The sequence below is a fragment of the Zosterops lateralis genome (assembly GCF_965231275.1).
Source record: "Zosterops lateralis genome assembly, chromosome: 4".
In the NCBI taxonomy this organism is placed as follows: domain Eukaryota; kingdom Metazoa; phylum Chordata; class Aves; order Passeriformes; family Zosteropidae; genus Zosterops; species Zosterops lateralis.
In genome coordinates, this window is record NC_139765.1 from 9,361,171 (window position 1) to 9,381,014 (window position 19,844).

At 39.0% G+C, this 19,844-nt stretch overlaps 1 protein-coding gene across 1 annotated transcript in view; it reads left to right on the forward strand.

Annotated features, from left to right (window-relative positions):
• Positions 1 to 16,195, forward strand: part of LOC310908765 (uncharacterized protein) — a 48,501-nt gene extending 32,306 nt beyond the window's left edge. The window contains exons 16-28 of the mRNA XM_083860129.1: positions 967 to 1,108; positions 1,212 to 1,344; positions 2,208 to 2,338; positions 2,543 to 2,689; positions 4,839 to 4,937; positions 6,499 to 6,735; positions 7,796 to 7,960; positions 9,358 to 9,553; positions 11,331 to 11,496; positions 12,271 to 12,452; positions 13,823 to 13,887; positions 15,088 to 15,205; positions 15,967 to 16,195. Of these exons, the coding sequence (XP_083716255.1) occupies positions 967 to 1,108; positions 1,212 to 1,344; positions 2,208 to 2,338; positions 2,543 to 2,689; positions 4,839 to 4,937; positions 6,499 to 6,735; positions 7,796 to 7,960; positions 9,358 to 9,553; positions 11,331 to 11,496; positions 12,271 to 12,452; positions 13,823 to 13,887; positions 15,088 to 15,205; positions 15,967 to 16,189 (2,004 nt within the window). The 3' untranslated portion in view covers positions 16,190 to 16,195. The remainder of the gene's footprint in view (positions 1 to 966; positions 1,109 to 1,211; positions 1,345 to 2,207; positions 2,339 to 2,542; positions 2,690 to 4,838; positions 4,938 to 6,498; positions 6,736 to 7,795; positions 7,961 to 9,357; positions 9,554 to 11,330; positions 11,497 to 12,270; positions 12,453 to 13,822; positions 13,888 to 15,087; positions 15,206 to 15,966) is intronic.
• Positions 16,196 to 19,844: the final 3,649 nt, after the last annotated feature.

Consider the following 19,844-nt stretch of genomic DNA (forward strand, 5'->3'; position numbering starts at 1 on the left):
TCTGGGGTCCCAGGACAGGAAGGATATGGAACAGATGGAGTGAGTCCAGAGGAGGGACACCAAGGTGATCAGAGGGATGGAGCAGCTCTGCCATGAGGAAGGGTTGGGAGAATTAGGATTGGAGAAGAGAAGGCTCAGGGGTGACCTCATTGTGGCCTTCAAGTACCTGAAGGAGCCAACAAGAAAGATGAAGAGAGAATATTGACAAGGCCTTGGAGTGACAGGACGAGGGGGAATGGCTTCAAACTGACAGGGAGTGGGTTTAGATTAGATATGAAGAAGAAATTCTTTGCTGTGAGGGTGGTAAGGCCCTGGCACAGGTTGTCCAGAGAAGCTATGGCTGCCCCATCCCTGGAAGTCCAAGGCCAGGTTGGATGGGGCTCTGAGCAACCTGGTGTAGTGGAAGGTGTCTCTACCCATGGCAGGGGATGGGACAAGATGATCTTTAAGGTTCTTTCCAACCCAAACCATTCTGATTCTATGGCTGTGATTCCAAGCACAAGGAAGTCAATAAATGTGCTCAGAAGTTAAAAAATGGGGTGATATTTTACTAACAATTCATTTAGAGGTGTGCTATAGTCACAGTGGTAATTGCAGATATATCTTTTTATTCATGGTTTTTAGAGCAGGAGGAGAGGTAATAAGATTTACTGTGATATAAGTAGCAGAAATTACCAACATTATGCTTCAAGTTCTACCTAAGGAAGGAAACAGCTGAACCAATATGTACTAGAAAGTTAGAAGGTGCATAGCATCAATGTCAATTTCCTTTTTCTTTGAAGCAGCAGAGTTTTTGGAGGCTACCCCGAAAAAGAAAGTAGTATCTTTTTTAAGGATAACAATAGGAAGATTCTCCTCACAGACAATTAGAATATGATTTTTGTGCTTCTTGAGTGGGTTGTTCAGGCATCCAGCCGTAAAAAAAAAAAAAGTTACTTTGCAAACTCAATTATATTCTCTTTTCAGATATTTCTTGGAGCTCTAGCTTTTTCCTTTTTTGCCAAAGGATTTTCTGGAAGCTACATGAAGAGCATGTCCAGTCAAATCGAAAGGAGATTTGAAATCTCATCGTCAATTGTTGGCATTATTGATGGCAGCTTTGAGATAGGTACACATATTTTCTTTGAAAATGGATAAGTGCTTCTTTGTAAAGAAAAGAACTCCCAAAAGAAATCTATTTTTTGTGCTGTCTCTCTCTCCTGTTGATGCAGGTAACTTAATGGTGATGGTGTTGGTGAGCTACCTTGGACCAAGAGTTCATCGGCCAAAAATAATTGCTGTTGGGTGTCTCATCATGTCTGTAGGAGCTTTTTTGTCAGTGATGCCTCAGTTCCTAACGGGACGGTAAATATGGAGAGTTTTCACCTTATTCACTAACAACTTTATCACACAAAGTGTTTTGTAAAGCACACATCTGAGGTAAAAGCCTGACTGTAGTAGTTTCTTCCAGCTGTTACAACAGGAAAATGGGTGGATTTTTTAATATTGACTCTCTGGTTTCCTCTCTGAAAGCTTAACTCTTGCTACAGGTAAGCAGGAGAGAAACCTCAGATTTCTACAGAACTTTTACATATCTAAGGATAAAGTGGGTTGAATTTTTCACTTGGGATGGATATATACAATATTTTTAAAACTATGTTCCTTTTTTTTTTAATATTTAAGTGAACTTTAGGTAGATCTTGATGGAAAAGGTTTCTTTCTCCATGGTGACTACTCATGACGACCTCTTTAAAATGCTGGAGATTTTAATCTAAACTTGGGGAGAATTAAATATCTAAATATCCCATTCACATTTAAGCTATAACACATAATTGTGACATGCAGGTCACACCTTTCCAATCCTTTGGCATCCTTGCATCTTCCACAAAGGTAAGAAAGAGGTGCCATTAGGGAAAAAATCAGCCCTGTTGTATGCAGACAGATGTGGATGAACTCTGCCACTGTCTTGAAGTCTAAAGAATGATCTCTGGAAGCAGATTTGTTGCTCTTTAGCTCAGGAAAATATTTGGGTTAGAATCATCAAAGCGTTTGAAAATGGTATGAAGATACCTATTTTTTTTTTAAGCAAAGCACTGGAAATGGGGCCCCCCTCCACTCTGTGTGTGTGTGAAGCAGGGATGAACAAATGTGAATACAAGGCTCAGACATGCTTCCTGCAGAGCAAAGTCTTTCATGTGTCAGTTGTATTTCACACAGTTGTTTTCCAGTTACAATTATGAAAGGATAACTGTTAGTATGGACAACTCCTCCACGAGTGTGTCAGCTTGCTCCCCAGTGAAGTCTGAGGGCCCTCCCGCCACAGATGCTACAGAAACACTCAGCACAGTGATAAACGCTGGTAAGATAAAGCTTTGATGCTGGATTCCCTTCTTCTGCTTGTCCTCTTTTTTACTAGAAAGCAGTAAAACCCCTCCTAGAAACCATGATGCATATAAACCCACCCTATAACAATTGTTAAACCCCATATTTTATGTTATTTTACTGTTGCTGTAAAGCATTGTCAGAATTATGTTCACAGAAATATAAATTTCATGGCCTGCAGGATGTGAGAAAACAACAAATTCCTACCTGTGGCTCTTTGTGTTGGTGGGGAACCTTCTACGTGGAATTGGGGAAGCACCAATTATGCCACTGGGAGTTTCATATATTGACGATTTTTCTAAAGAAGAAAACTCAGCATTTTACATAGGTAATGTACAAATGAGTGATTTTTATGCTAGACATTCTGTTCTTTAACATTTCTATAGTCAAGCAAATACTCAACAAAAAAGTTTATCTGGATAGTTTTGAGTTGTACAGAGACAAAAAAACCCAACCAACCAACCAAACAAACAAACAAAAAAAAAAACAAACACAAAAACAAGCCACAACAAACCCAAACCGCCCCAAACAGTGCAAAAGATGTCTCATATTTATTTTCTAGAGATAATTCCAGGATGGTCTTTTTGCTTTCCCCTGAGGAGCTTCTGTGATGTGTGATGAAGAGAAGCATAATCAAATACTTGTTTCCCCAAAGTGGAAAGTCACATCTGTCTTATCTTGCATATCTTCTTCAGAGAACCAAATTCTTCCTAATCACTGTTTCACAGATAAGGGGACGACCCTTAATGTGAGGATCTGTAATGTAGGCACAACTAATTACAGTAATGTGAATTTGTTTCAGGAGCTCTCACCTGACTTTTTGCATTTTACATGCAGCACACTTCTACTTGAAAGCTTTGTAAAGTCTCTGTTTGCTGAAGGAAAAACAACACCTTGCCAGGGTGTTGTAACAAATCCTTTCTAATTGGGGCTTTGATCTTGTTTTGACGGCACATAACCTATTGCCCAAGACGGAGAGACTTACACCCAAGCTAATTAATTGGTTGGCAAACTGATTTAATGGCAGGGGCTGTTTGTGTGGCTGAGAGAGTTCAAGAACTGTGGCCTGAAGTCAGTTTGGTGAAAATGAACTGGTCAGAAAAATAGAAAGACAGTTTCAGGAAGAGCTCAGTATATAATGTTACAGACATAGCCAATGTCTTCATTTGGGAATGAGGAAATCTGCAGGTTGAAGAAAATGGAAATATTGTAGAATTAGCTGTCAAAAACAACTATTCCACTCAGCAGTTGTCCAAAATATTTGTAATCGCCTCTGAGCTTCTGATTAAAGGTATTTTAAAAAGTTTAGCTGTTTTTTTTTTTTTGTTGGTTTTTTTGTTTGGTTTTTTTTTTTTTTTTTTTTTTTTTTTTTTTTTTTTTTTGTTTTTGTTTTTGTTTTTGTTTTTTTTTTTTTTTTTTTGCTTGTCAGAATCTAATCTGGGAGAGATTGAGACAGGTTGGGGACTACTGGGAAAGTGAGATCAAAAATATAAAGTAAACATGGGGATTAGCATGGATTCAGCCAAAATGAAAATTGCTATTTGCAAAAGAAAGTATTAAAGTATTATTTGCTGAAGTATTTAGTTTACACTTTATTAAAATATTTAATTTTTTACATTCAGAATAGCAGTTTTCTGTCACTTATTCTATTTTGGTGGACTGAACCACAGCAAAAAAGTGAAAGTTGAAACAGTCTTTTCCATAGAACAGAAATTTCTATTCTTGGCTATCTTTAATTCTTTTCTATATCTTATTTTTTATCATCTGGCTGAATCAATTTATAATCAGTGTTTTTGCAAAATACAAGCATTAAAAAAATTGTCCTATAATAAAAAAAGTCAGTCAAGCCTTACTGATGAATTGTGAGCATGAATCTCATTTGACTGTGAACAAAAAGTCTCAGCTTTGTCTCTCCTTTTTCTTTTGCCATTTTCTTGAGGAAGAACATAACTTATTTTGAGGCAGAGAAAGCATTTTCATAATAGAATGAACTAAAATAATTTTGGTAGAGTTGTGGTGACAGCAATAATACCAGAGTTGCTATGGGAAGGAACAGAAAATTTAGCACATTTTGTTAAGATGTATTGATTTATTACAGAATTGTTCTGGGTGATAAGCTGAGCAATCACTATAGTCAGAAGAGAGTTTGCAAAACCAATTCTTTCTCAGGAAGAAAATCTCTGCAGTAGACAATAGGATTCTCTCTCCTCTCCTCTCCTCTCCTCTCCTCTCCTCTCCTCTCCTCTCCTCTCCTCTCCTCTCCTCTCCTCTCCTCTCCTCTCCTCTCCTCTCCTCTCCTCTCCTCTCCTCTCCTCATTCCATTCCATTCCATTCTTTTATTATATTGTCCTTATACTCAGGACATTCCTCTCCTCTCCCGCCTGCTCCTTCCTCCCTCGCTTCCTTGCTCTGCAGAGCTCTCCCTCTCTTGCCTTGTCCATGAAGGGTTTTTTTGCTCAGTCTCCCTTCTCTTCCAGGCCTGGTGAGATCCGCAGGCATGTTTGGGCCCACGTTGGGCTTCCTGCTTGGCTCCTTCTGTGCCAGTGTCTGGGTCGACATCGGCGTCGTGGACATAGGTGAGGGACCGTGGGCTGGCGGGAGAAGCCAGAAGGTGTCTGGGTGGTGACAGTGCCACCACCTTCCTTGTCAGCAGCATCCTTAAAAAGACACCCTGTGTGACAGGGGCACGGACACTCTCAGGCATTGAGTGACCAGCTCTTTTGTGAGGCTGCCTGAGCAGCATATCCACACTTCCCACCTTGGGTGACACATGAGTGAGATGGGGTCTTCTCTTCGTCAAAGGTCCTCTTTATTACAGGACATCCAAAGGGGAAGAACCAAAGAACTCAGGAGCAGGGATGATGTAGGATATCCAGGGGGTGGGGTTTTACAACTTGGCCAAGGAGGATAGGAATTGAGACCAGTCAGGGAGAGGATCCAAAAATCAAAAGGGGTAAATAAATTCTCCAGGAACTGGAAAATTAACTAATAACAAGTAACAACATAATGTTGCAAAGGCTCATGGTTTTGACACACTTGGGTCACCATGAGCCAAGAGAAACCTCTCAGGGAGACTTCCCTGGGGGAGATTGTTACATCCTGAATCAGCCTGAAGGCTGCACACTCTCCATGGGAGAGCAATGTCCTCTGTCCATGGCCTAGGGGCCACCACATCTGAGTGTAGGAACCTCCATGGAAGCACCTTCCCAGTTCACTGTCCCCAAAACAGGAGCTCTCTAGAGAATTTTCCCTGCTCAAAAGCTTGACATTTAAAAAAACCTGACATTTTAAAATCAAGTGTTGTACTGTGGTTGGAAAAGCCCTTGAAAAAGACCCCCTAACCCCATAGCATCTTTTTTATTCTTGCACACACACTTGTTACACCCTTGCTGTGCAGCTGAGAACAAATGATTGAATAAAAGGCTATCCCCATGTTGAAGGAACACTGAAGGGCTCATGGATACCTTCAACACTTAACAAAAAGTATGTTCTCTTAAAAAGCATGCAGCAAAGATTGCATCAAAACTCATTTTATTGTTCAAATCACTTAAAAATCTCTAAGCCCAGGGAAAATTTGAGGAAGTTTTGGGAAAAACCGTAGTGTTTAGGGATGGAGAAGGAGGGGATTCTGGGAAATTGAGAAAGGGAAAGGTTTATTTTTTGTGGTGAAGGATCCTTTTGCTCATTTCCCCTGAGAGTGTTGTGGAATTCTAGCAATAAAATGCCACCATGGGCCTAAATGGGCACATTTCTATTCGACTGCATGGGACTGATTCTCTTCCAAGAGTGGGTCATTCACAACTCACCCAGAGGAGCTGTGGCTGCCCCATCCCTGGAAGTGTCCAAGGCCAGTCTGGATGGGGCTCTGATCAACCTGGCATAATGGAAGGTGTCCTTGCCCACCCAGGGCAGAGGGGTTGGAGTGAGATGATCTTTAAGGTCCCTTCCAAAATTAACTATTCTATGATTCTATGATTTGAAACAAGCTGCATTTCAATTCTTCATATGGGACATAGATCACCTCTGTTCTGTTTTTTAAATTATATATATATGAGTATATACAGAAATGTATAGTAATCTATAATAATTGCTCTGCACAATATTTAACCTATTTTCCTGTCTTTCTGTATTTTATAGATGCCATCAGCATAAATCCTAAGGACACCCGTTGGGTTGGTGCCTGGTGGCTTGGATTGCTTATCTGTGGAGCAGTCAACTTCATTGCTTCATTGCCTTTCTGGTTTTTGCCCTATTCCTTACCAAAAGAAGGAGAGAATGACAACTTGAAGATTAGTCACTTGTCTGTTCAAGGAGATCCCTGCAAAATAGAACCCCCAGCTCAGCCACAGTTAAAGTTCTCAGAGGCAGTAAAAGGTGAAAAATTATTGCCCAAATATTTGCATATGAATCCTGTCTCATGGTTTCATTGTGAGCTGAGTATGGACTTGCACAACCTTCACCAAAATTTATATTTCTGCAGTGCAAATTATCGACAAAAATGTCTTTAAATTTGACAAGTATTATGCTATTATAATTACATGCTAAGGGCGAGTTTCAGTCCTCTCCCGATGTCAGGCAGCTGGTAAAAAACTTGTGCTCTTTCTCTGAGCACCAGAGATCCTCAGTTCATAGTTGTCAGATGATGATGATGATTGTTTGCCTCTGTTTCACTGAGGCAAATGTTTGGGGAGGAAACATGGAGCTCATAATGACTACACTGGATGTTGGAGAGACTCCACTGGACTTGTAGCTCCTGTGTATGAACTCAGGGATGCTGAATTTACCCCATACAGGCAATACCATATCCAACCAGCCATTGCTTTTATTTTTGTATTTTTGTTATTAGACCCAAGGTTTTGTTTGTATATATGTGCACAGCTACAGCAGATGTGTTTTGAACTCTCACATTTGCCAAGAGCCAGACTACAGTCTAAATGCAGGTGTTTATGTGCACTTTATTTTAATGGATTTTAATATGCTAATCAAGGGTCCCAGAAATGATTCCAGACTTTTTTGGGGGCCAGGTGTTTCTGTTCTCTAAACATTACCCTCATGTGGGGTTCTTGTGTGGTTGACGAAGGTTCCTGCTTTCTGAACCAAATTTTACACTTGGTAGAGGGTCTTAAGGCTCTGTACAGACATTGAGAAGGTGTGTGGTGAGCCTGAGCACCCCAGGAGAGGAGCCCTGTGTCACACACAAGATAATCCAGGATCCCTGATTCCCAGCTCAGCATCCACTGTGCTCTTTGGCCCTGTTCCTCCTGTAAGGCACGTGTGGGCAGTGAGGAGAACTTTCACTTGAGCAAGCATGTGTTGTGTTAGGCACAGAATTATAACCTGCAACGCAGCCAGTAATTAAATCAAAGTTAATTTTACTATCTAAAGATGCCAAAACAACTCTTCCCTGTGTACAGCATATACCTCTCCATTGCAGATTTCTTCCCAGCACTCAGGAAGCTGTTTGGAAATCCAATTTTTGTGGTGTTCATCTTCCTCACTATTCTGCAGTACAATTCCCTTGTTGGGATAATAACCTATGAGACAAAGTTTATGGAGCAGCAATTTAATGTATCAGTGGCAAAAGCCATCTTTCTAATTGGTAGGTACCTGACTTCTTTTCAAATTCCAGTCTCAAAAAGGAAGCTTTTATTTGTTATTTTGCCTTCTGTTTTAGCAGGAGCTTATGCAAATTCTTTTTAGTTAAAAAGAAATCATGTAGTGATTTCCTAATTTTCTTACTGTATTTTGAAAATGGATGTTAATTTTAGTGTTAGTTTTCCTACTGCTCCTAATTCAGTGAGCTAGAGGATTATTAAAACTAGGTGGAAGCTTTTTCATAGTGAGATTTGGGTTATGTGTCTGTTTTTGTGAGTAAAAACCACACACCAGACAGCAGCTGCAACTAAGTAAAAACTAATGAAAAAAATTAAAATGTTTAATGAAATATGTGATTTTATTTATTTTCAGAGTAATATATTGGTATAAATGGTCTTTCATTTTGATTAGAAATCCAAATTTTATAAGCAATAAGAAACCAAAATATAAATGTTTGAGTCACTTCATTAATTTCAAAGCTCTTTTTCTATTTCCCAGCTCCTGCAAAAATAAGTATTTTGTAGTGTTCTGCAAAAAAAGAATGCTGAAATTATATTAATCTTACAGTGATTGATGTGGTTTTATAATCTGGAAGGAAAAGCAGGCTATGTGAGGTCATTGCAGAACTGAGATTGCATTTCTTTAATGTGGAGACACAATGCCTTTGTCAGCTACAAATGTGGCAAGAACTTTCTTTTTCCTATCTTTTTTTTCTGAATGCTGAGAAAATGTTACAGAAATGACAAGAAAAGCAACAACAGTAAAACCAGAGAAAGGCAAACCCCTCCCAATAACACCTTGTAAAACCTCTCTGTTCAGCAAGTTATATGTAATACATGTACTGGGCTGGTGTTTGTGAAATACTGAACAGATTAAATCTAAATGCAAATCATCTCATTATTCACTCTCAGATCAAAAAGGAATCCAGTGCAGAACCAGATGCAATTTCCTTTTATATTCCATTTTGGAGACTTTTCTGTAGCTTTCATGAAGTTTTATGCTTTATCTTATATGAAGTGCATATGAGCTAAGACATTATAGTCTCTAACAGGCACCTGTGTAGGTTTTATTATATCTAGATACAAATAACAATATAGAGGCACCTGTGTAGGTTTTATTATATCTACATGCAAACAACAATATAGTAAAAATGCAGTGAATATTGAGGACTTGAACTTTCTAAAGTCATAATATGATTTGAAAGAGAAAATAAGAATACTATTTAACTATTTAACTATTTAAGAAAATTACTAGAAGGTAATATAAATCTTAGAACCTCAAAGAATCAGCCCAAAAAATAGATATCTGATATTTTGAAAATACTAGAACCAGATATTTATTCTAAAAGGGTCAATGGAAGTGAGAGCAGTTAGCATTATTTTCCTTATCCTCTATTTGCAGGTGTGGTCCTTTTACCTGTCACAATCCTGGGGATGTTTCTAGGAGGCTTCCTGATCAAGAAATTCAAGCTTCACATAACTGAAATGGCCAAGTTTGCCTGCATCACCTTTATAGTGGCATATTTGCTAAACCTCTTGTACTTCACGTGCAGCTGTGAGGTGCTCCAGGTGGCCGGTCTGACAGCGCCCTACTCTGGGTTTGTGTCCTCTCAGGTCTGGGGTGGTTGAATCATTTGTCACAGCTGCTTGTTTGGCAGTGATGCATGGAAGAAAATCCTAGGTTTTGAGACAGAATTGTCAGTCTGAAGTCATACCTAGAGCTGGGGATGGGAAAAATATACCAATTATATTTTCTGAATTTTATGTAAACTGGACATTTCTTTTATTCTAAATTCTCTATTTCTTTTCCCTAAATGCTCTATTTCCTACATTCTATGTTACTGATAATATACCTATATAGTCTGGCAAGTTGCTAAAAACGGTGACATTTTTTACAGGCAAATTAAATTGCTATATTCTCTTTCAAAACTTTAATTCAGAGCTAGCCTTTTTCTGTTATGTGGGGAGTAGGATGTAAAAGAAGTGTTGGAAATGTCTTCCCCACAGGCACTGCCTCCAGAAGGGACCATCACTAAATCAGTAGATATGAGCCCACATGGAGGATTTCCAGCCCTCTGTGGTACTTGGAGTTGCCTCTGACCCATTTCTTATCTGGAAGGTGGAAAGTGGTCCTGGACTGGGTGCTGCAAACAGAGATTACCAGGACCTTACCAGGACCATGGGTCATGCTTCCTTGAGAACCTTTTCCAGACTCTAGCAGCCTGCCACAATTGCCTACTGTATAAATTTAGCTCAGTCTGGTCCAAATTTCAAGGGATTTTAAAGGATTAAATTGAATCCAGCAGGACTTGCTGCATTTTTAGTTCAGACAGAAACTCAGCCCTGTGTTTCTTGAAACCGAGCCTATGCTCAGGGAAATATTTAAGTTATCTTGATGAACCTGACGTCCAGTTCAAGTTTGAGCTTAGTTTTTGCCCTGAAAATATTTCAGAGGTTTGTGCAGTAGAGATAACCCTGGCTGAATGAAACATCTGATACTGCAGAGTGAATTAAAAATAAGCATAAAGAGCAAGAGAGGGTATATTGAAAGAGCATTTACAGTTTCTCCAAGAGAACTGAGTCTGGAGAATTTAGCACATGTTAGGATTGTTCCTGGTTAAGTGACTCATTTAGTGTTTTATCTGTTTACAATTTATATTTTGAAGACAAGCAACAGCCTAATGAGGGCTAAATTCCTCTGTTATCTTCCCTTCTAAAAGACTCAGGGGCAATGCAGCCCACTTAATGTGTGCTTTTGACTGAGGGAAGGAAGAGGGCAGAAAAAAAGGCAAATTTTGAACATTTTTACTTTTGTGATTGACTTCAAAGCAAGGATGATTTGTAGACGGTGGGCTCCTAACACTCTGGAAACTGAGCACTGCTGATGAGTGCTCAGAGTGTCCTGACACAAAGACCTGGATCCAGTGGAAAAAATGTCAAGTATATCTTGCTCTTTTGGTTTTATGTAGTTTTACATCCCTACCTCTGTCATCTGGATATGGTATGGTATCCTACTGCTGAGGAAAGGTAGGGTCTTTTCTTGGGCCATGTCTCTGTGATAAGAGATTTTAGGTATGATCTTCTCTTTCTTGGGGTGACTTTTCAAATGCAAAAGTAATAGCAGATATTCCCACCTAGCCTTTTCATTTCCATGCCTTTTTAGTGACAATTCATAGAAATGCTAACACTTGATAAAAAAATCCCAACAGAACTTTGTTTTAGCTGAAATCACCTTAGTGTCCATAAGACAACTTCACAGTGCACTGGGTGGTAGCAGATATCTGTCTATATCTTTCTCCATGTTTTTCTCTAATGTTTTTTTTAGCTGTAAAATTCCACTAAATAATTCCTTAATTTCTTTCTGTTGTTCTCCAGAATGAAGCACCTTTCCTCCAGCAAGCACATCTACATGGCCAGCTGCAATGCTGAGTGCAGCTGCAATGTGGACCAGTGGGACCCTGTCTGTGGGGAAAATGGGATCACATACATGACAGCCTGCTTTGCAGGGTGTAAATCATCATCTGGGACAGGAAGGAATATGGTAAATATCCAGGCAGGTAGATGACTGTGCATTAAAACAAAGAGCAATGGTTTTAAGGTAAAAGAGAGTAGCTTTAGACTAGATATAGGGAAGATATTTTTATCAGCAGCAAAGCCATTTCCAAGACTTCAAATAATCCTACCTGAGAAAGATTATTAAAAGCACTATGTTTGCAGAAGAATGTGCAAATGCTTATATCTTCTGGCAGAAGCACAATTCTCTTCATTGACAGTACTGAAAAAGACAAGAAGCATTATCAGGGTTGTATTTATAATATCCTATCAATATTGCCTGGCTTCCCTTCAGGAAAATTGGCCTTCAAACCCATGTCTCCTGCTGACTTCAAATCCCACTATCAATCCAGCACCAAATGCTGTTTAAGCATATAATGATATATATGCATGATTGCATATTTGGTCCACATCTCTATTTTTTTCATCTTGTTGTTATGCATCTTTTTCATGGGATACCTGAGGGGGATGTCTGGATAGCAGTTCACATCTGATTTTGTTAGCTTTGACCCATTTTAAACACACACAGAGCACCTTTTGTTCTAGCAGGGGCATGGCTGAAACTAGAATTCCAGTTGCTTTGTGTCTCTGGAACAGCTCAGAGAGGCTGGAGCATATCAATGACCTGGCCATCATTCTGCAGAGATGATTACAGAAGTTTTTAGCCTGGCTGATATGGGGAGTGAAAAATTTAGCTGTTGAAATGGCTGTTTATTGCTGCTGAATTCTGAATAAATAAATTCTTCTCATCTTCTCCTTTCAGGTGTTTCACAATTGCAGCTGTGTGGAAGGACAAGGACTCGGGCTTGGCAATTCCTCTGCAGTTTTGGGACAATGCCAAAGAGAAAGCTGTACCAAAGCCTTTCCCTATTTTTTAGCATTACAGACTGCATGTGCATTTATTTTAGCCTTAGGAGGCACTCCTACATACATGATTATGTTTAGGTGAAATACTTTACCTTACCTTGACCATAAAGCTTGGGGAAAGAGAAACAGAAAATGATATCTACAATTTCATTCCTGCTGTGAGGAATGGCATGTGGATCAGATTGTGCCCCTGAGGATTTGCCTGTACTCTGAAATCCAGCTCTTTTCAGGGGCAGAGCAAAATATAAGTTCAGAAATTTAATTCTAATTTGATGCTGAGTAGATACTTTTGTGATGAAAGGGGGGGCATTGTACTGATTCTGAATACTGGGTTTCAATTCTAGTGATAGGGATGCTTTTACCAGAGCATTGGACTTGAAATAAGATGCAATGCTAAGCCATAGCCAGTGCTGTTCACATTATTCAGAGAAAAACAGGTACCTTTGTTAAACCTTGTGGCCTCACAATGTCCTCTGTGTTAAGAGAAGTCTGATACTCCCATATTTTTGGTCAGCTGAGAGGAGCAGAATTATAGCAGGAATATTTTTTAAATTTTCATTCCTTCAGTTGGAAAGCAGCACCATTATTTTACATTCAGAAGAAAAGACAATATTCTGTGCCTGCCATGTGGAAGTGTCCTCATCCTCATGGGTGAATCACAATCACAGTGGTCAGTGCACATGACTGAATAACTTGGCTAAGCTGCTGATTTCCTGCATTATTTCTAAGCATAGTGCACACCTGGGTTATGGACAAGGCTCACTTTGCTGGCCAGTCTTCAGAACCTTAATATGCATAAGGAGAAACCTTTGATGTATTTGCTGAAGAGACAACTTACTGGTGGTATAAACTCCAGTGCAGGGAGGAGGCTGGGCACAGCAAGGCTCCCTCCTGCCCCTGTGCCAGCTCAGTCCTCCTCTCTGGTTTTTGTCAATTCTTCCAGCTCACCTGATGGACACAGGCTGTTTTCCACTGATAGGAATGAAATGCTTTTATGGCCACTCACATTCACTGCCTCTCTGTAAAATGCTAGAGGTAGAGGTAGGTTTAATATAACAAGGACTTCACACCCTTGTTCCCTCTGGTCATCACTGCAAGGTGCAGCCCCTCATAAAGCCAGGCATCTGCTTGGAGCTTAACTTATGGGCACAAACTCTCTTGTTTTGGTCAGTTCACTTTAATGTCCCTGTGCATCATCTCCCAAAAGTATTTACAACCTATTTTCCTTTGGTTCAAGATGAGATTCCTCCATTTATTTCAGTGAGTGTTCTTCTGCAGAAGGAGACTCTACATGTGAACTTTAACTCTGGTGGATGTTTTCAATCAGGGTTGGAGTGGGCTATGCTGGGTGAGCCACAGCACTCTTGCAGTGGGGCATGTGCAGATGTTCACAGCATGACTGCAGCTACATTCCAGTCCTCAACACACTGCTTTTGTTTCCTTTCCAGATCTGTTTCCCCAGACTTGAAATCCTTTGCTGTTGGGATAGAAACTTTGGGTGGTAGAGTACTAGGTAAGACTTAATTTCTCTGTGATTTTCAAGTGGGTAGGCAAAGAAGCCAAAGAGGTAGACCAAAGTCAGCCATTGCAATGCTCTTGCTCCAGAGAAGAACAAAAGAGATTTTACAAAATTTTTCTTTGCAAGGAGAGTATACATTTCAAAATGTTTGGAGGAGCTTGCTACATATTTCCTGGTATGCGTTTACATTATTAAGATTATATCTTAATATTTTTCCTCTACACTGAAAATAAATAAGGCAAAGGAAAGAATTTTTATTTTACTTTTGAGTTCCTTTATTTTTTTTAAAATTTGTGGACACAACTACCTGAGCATGATCAGTCTGCATATCCTTAACACCCATCCTCCCTTTTGCTGACTATTATTCACTTAAAGCTCCCATGTACTTTGCCTATTATTTTGTTTCTTGAGTTTATCTGCCATAAACAATCATTTAAGTATTCAGACACATAGTCTGCCCTGTCCCAAGCAAACCTTGCCTCATCTTCCCTTGTTTGCTGGTTTTGAAATCTCTGCCTTGCAGACAAGCCCAAGTAGTCATTCAGATCTTTTTTCCCGTCTGCATATTTTAGCTGAACACTGCAGAGAATCAATCTTCTACTTTTATAAGACAGTTAACTTCACAAAATTGCACACTCTCCCTCAAACAGCTTACTGATAATATTAAAACATTGTTGTCTGTCTAAAATAAATTCTTTCATTACTACATAAATAGTGTGCTTATTACCCAGTTTCTGTGGAGGAAGTGCTTAATTTCATCCCTTTGCACTGCACTAATCACCTTCTAATGGGAAACTGTTGTGTAAGACATAAATAGAGACGTCAATATACATAAATATTAATATGTCATGGCATGTAATTTCACACCAGGGATTGCAAAAGAAATGTCGGTTATATTATTTCTTTAAATAACAGAAGTTAAACTTCTAATAAAAACACCATTAAAGGGAATTGCTAACATTTCCCTTGCTGGATGTTATTAAGCTATAATCATCCATCATTTCAACTCCCTTTAAGTACTTGCATAAACATTTTCACAGATCTTGTTCTCTCAAAGCTGAAACTGGATGTTTAGTCTCATTCTGTGCAGGGGTTAGCTCAAAAACCTGGAGATTCACTTCCTCATTTCTTTATGTAACATTAAATGATGAGATCTCCGTGACTGAGATCATGAAATGAGAATTTTCTTTGCAGGAGGACTCCCAGCCCCTATTTATTTTGGTGCCTTGATAGATGAGACCTGCTTGAAATGGGGGACAAAAAGCTGTGGGGGATCTGGATCCTGTCGAGTGTATGACACAAAAGAATTCAGGTAATCCTCATTAGGGTTTGGGAATCAGGGCAGCAAGGACCAAGGTGGACTTTCCTCATGTCAAATGTCTATAGCCTGACTGGGGTCTAACAGCAAAACAACTCCTTAATTTGACTAGACCCTAATAGGTAAATAAGTCAAGTAATTTTTATTTAATCTGACATCTAAAACTGCAGGGCACTGCCTTCAGTCACGAGAATTAGTTCTTTTGTTGTAGCCTGCAGTGAATAATTGAGTAAGTGCACTGAGTAACTCCGTGACACTTTGGCTTTGTGGGATGCTGAAAAACTGTGGCGTACCTGTAGCTCTGCAGATTCTCTCCATCATCCCTCATTTGTTTGCTTCCTATTGTATAAGACATCTCACAAAATCCAGTTGGACTTTGTAGGATACAAATGACTGGAGAATTGTGGCCAGGAGTGCTGAGTGTGCCAGTGAGGAGCTGGGGAAGGACAGGGAGAATAAGCAAAAAGCCCCAGCTGGTGGAGCTCCTCATTTTACAGCCCTAACACAGAGTCTGCTGAATGGCAGCACTCTCCAGACATTTCTACTGTAAGTCTAAGACCTGGTTAGAGCCTGTCTGGGGCTAAATATCATGAGGTCATTTGCTTTCTGCCTTTTATTTCTTATTTTAAAATGTGAAACGATACCTGGCTGAGAATGGATGGTTTTGTCAAACTGCTCTTTATATCTTACTTGGTTCCATACAGAATTGGAAATTTTTATTAATATAAATGTATTTTTTCCCCTTTTTTCCCTAGGAATGTCTATCTTGGCCTCATTGCAGGACTACGGGCAGGATGTTGTCTCTTGTACATTGTGCTCTTTGTTTTAATTATGAAACGCTTCAAACCAGATGGAAAAGAGATGACAGATATTAAAAATGCAGAAAGATCGACCAGCAAAGAAGTAGATACTGCCAACAAAAGAGAAATTCTTCCTGGTTCAAGAACCTCAGAGGAGAGTGAGGAAACTTATATGTAAAAAAGAAACAAGGTCTTTTGTAACTCTGCCTATGCTTCAGTTTTTCTGAGCACAAAAGGAATCTAATTACTGACTTCAACAACTAGTTTACATTTTGGGAGTTCAAAATTATCTTTGAACACTGTCTTTTTATTTGCTTTACCCTATCTTCCTCCTTTTCTCCTCTGAAACAGCAGTAAGTGGAAAAAGTGTTCAAAATTTTGAGGAACTCTCCCATCCTCTTGCTCTCAGCCCCTTTCTAGACCAACAGTAGGACAAGCCAAAATCTTGCAAGTGTCATAAATTTGATTATGATTGAAAAATCAAGAAGAAGAAATCCACAATAAGCTGCTTTGACATTTTTCACTGAGTTTATTGCAAGTCCTCTTGCTCTGCAATCAGTCCTACAGCTCCATGTGGCCAATCAAGTTTCACCTGGGCTTCTCTGGTGGCCTTTGCTATGGCCTGAGCTGGTTGTTCCAGACTTGGTCCCATGTGCCATGGCCAGGTGAGACCCCTGGGGCTGTCACTGAGCACCCTCAGAACTCAAAATGCCCTACAACTCTGGGGTTTGGCTTGAAAGTGTTAAACAGTCAAACTGGAAAGGAAATTAAGAAAGTGGCATATTAAATTTTGCAGCACATCTCAGTAATGGGTTTGAGAAATATTACACTGAACTGATGCAATAAAGTGATAGGTATTTAAGCTTCTTTGATTTTTTTTTTTTTTTTTTTTTTTTTTTTTTTTTTTTTTTTTTTGTGTGTGTGTGTGTGTGTGTGTGTGTTTGTGTGGAGGTAAGAGAGGGCATTTTTATCCTAAAGACCACTGTATTTGTACCACATATATTTATAAATTTCCTGAATTTTAGTACTGAATACTTGAAAATTCACAGGCAACCTTGTCCCCAGAAAAGCTTTATTAAAGGAAGCTTGCAACAGTTATTAAAAGAGGAAAGAAACCTCTAAAAATATTATTACTGTGATTTCTTTGTTGACAGCTCTCAGGATGTACCTTTGCAATAGGACAAAAACTATTTTAGTAAAATCACTGTAGATTTTGTCTCCATCACCACAGGCATTTTGCTTTATTTTCTGGAGGGTACCTCTTCTCCCTGCAGTGCTGCAGAAACGTAAAACAAGGAAACAAAGTTTCTTTGCTAATTTTAAATTTCCTTGGATATGGAATAGTGATAATAGACATAAAGAAAATCTATCACACTTTGAGAAAATAGCAGATCAGAGGGCTAAAGAGAGGGATTAAATGATTTTCTGACCTTTCTTCCAGCATCTGTCCCATGTAAGTGCAAGAACAGGGATAGGAATTGGTGTGATACTCAATGACACGAAGTTTCTCATATCCTGGCCTTTGGGGATGGAGTTATTTGCATTTTATTGCTTAAAGAAAAATGACAAGCCCATTTAGATATTGTTTTTTACATTCGCTGCTTTGATTATAAACTTCCAGGAGATATGGGCAAGGTGTGTCTATTATAAGAAATGAAATGAAGGGCACTCTAGTAGAAGATATCAATAGTGAATCTAGGTCTGGAAATTGTTAAAGAAAAATCCCAGTTCCAGAAACCTCAGGAACTGTACACAGAGAAAAATCATGTTGTGTCATTCTCCTTCTGTAAGCAGTATTTTAGCATTGAATAAACACCTTGGCAGTTCTGGAAACACTCCTGGTCTGCGCCAGACATAGAGTCAGTCAGGTGACTCATACTAACATCATTTCCCTTTTACTTCTGTTGTTTGGGTATTTATTTCTGTACACTATTTTGGTTTTTTTATATTATAGGGTTTTTTTTGATGAGAGCATCTTGATTTTCCCAGGGGGTAATGTTTTATCAAGGGTGCGTTGATAATTGATGTCAGACTGGAAATGAGATTCCGGTCAGGTCTGATGATTCATGCCCAGAGATTTATCCCAGATGAAACTTTGTAAAGCGAGGTTTTTCAAACAAATAAGAATTAACATCATTCTTCAGAACAGTCCTAAATCAATAATAGCACAAACCCTGCCACAGGTAGTATTAAATGAGCCTCTCACTCAGTATTCTGAGAACTCCAAGCCTGTCTCACTTCCCTGTGCAATTCTAGCACTCTCCTGTGAACAGAAGGTAGAAGTTTCTTCAAGGGAACAGCTTGTACTTCAACAGCCAACTAGTACAGAACATGCAGAAAATTAAATAGGTGGTCAACCAAGTGGCGTTTTTCAAAAGCTTTTTATCTCCTTGCTTCTCACAACAGAGAAGTAAAGACATTCTCCCTTCTAATTCCTCCTGCTCCAAAGGCAAGGCTTCACCAGCCTGAGAGGCAGAGGGGGCCCTGGGACTCTGGTTTGATTGCAACATCACATTACTGACTCCAGGATCAAAACTGGTATCTTTGTCCTGTGTGAGAGCTGTGAGTGCTCTGAGCTCCATCACTGGGAAAATCCTCCAGGGAAGAAGAAAAGCCTGTTGTTTGCCAAGTTCATAAGAGAAACTGTTAACCAAGAAAGCCGTTTTGGAGGCAAATCTGCAACTCTACCAAGCCAGGTATGCTTTCAAGTACAGCCTACAAACTATGTAGTTAAGAGATCATTATAGAGAGCTTGATGGGCCATAAATCATGGTAAATCCACTAATTTCATGGTAAAATGAAAAAAGTAGTGAGTTTTCATCACACTGTAGGAGATTTAAGGGCATGAGCCTTGTGTTTACCCAACTCTTCTTTGAGGGTATCAAAAAACTCTCCAGTGGCATTTTCAAAGTCCTTCTGTCAGAATAACTACACAAGTCAGAAGACAGCTCAGTCATCTGGCATTTCTTTGCTTTTAGATATACAACTGAGCAGACATAATGACCTATGACTACCTGTTTTTATGATGTTTTCTAGTTGTTTATCAAAGAAATAGAAAAAACCCCAGCATTCCTAAACCCACAGTTTTCTGTATGCATTAGGATCATGTACCCTACAAAAACCAAGCCCTCACATGGCTTTTGTGTCTCCATTATCAACAACTCCTGACTATCCTGGCACAAAAATAAGTTGGAAATAAAGTACTGGTTGTTGCAGAATAAATAGAAAATACCTCAGGCTGTCAACTTAAAGCATTCAAAATATTTTTTCAACACAGGAGAGAGATAGTAATAGATTTAGTCTACCAGTTTTCACTGTGGAATATATTGTCATTTTGCCTTCCTCAAGTTTAAAATATGGTCAAAACTTTTTCCAGCTAAAACTGTTAATATAGATCTGAATCACGTTTGTTTGGGTTTTTTTCTCTAGTGTTATTTTATATTTAGTTCATATATTTATTCTGAACCACATAAACATAACTAAATCACAGCTCAATTTGGGGATTGTTTTCCAATGGGACTAAATGCTGTATTTTTATTTAGGTGTTCTAAACATCCTATAATGTGATTACCACTTTTATTGAAAAATGGAGTAAGTCTTGAGTGATTAAGAATATCACAAAGCAACAGGTCATTAGGTTTCTGTAGAGCAGTTGAATGAACTTAAATGAGGGCCAATAATGTAATTGTTACAAGAGAAATACTGGTTGTGACAAAATATTCTGATGAAATCCTTGAGATTTGGTCAGAAAAAAATTTATATTTTGCAGGGAAAAAAACCCTGGGAAGTACTACTAAAATTCTTATAACAGATCTGCATCTTAAACCAGAGAC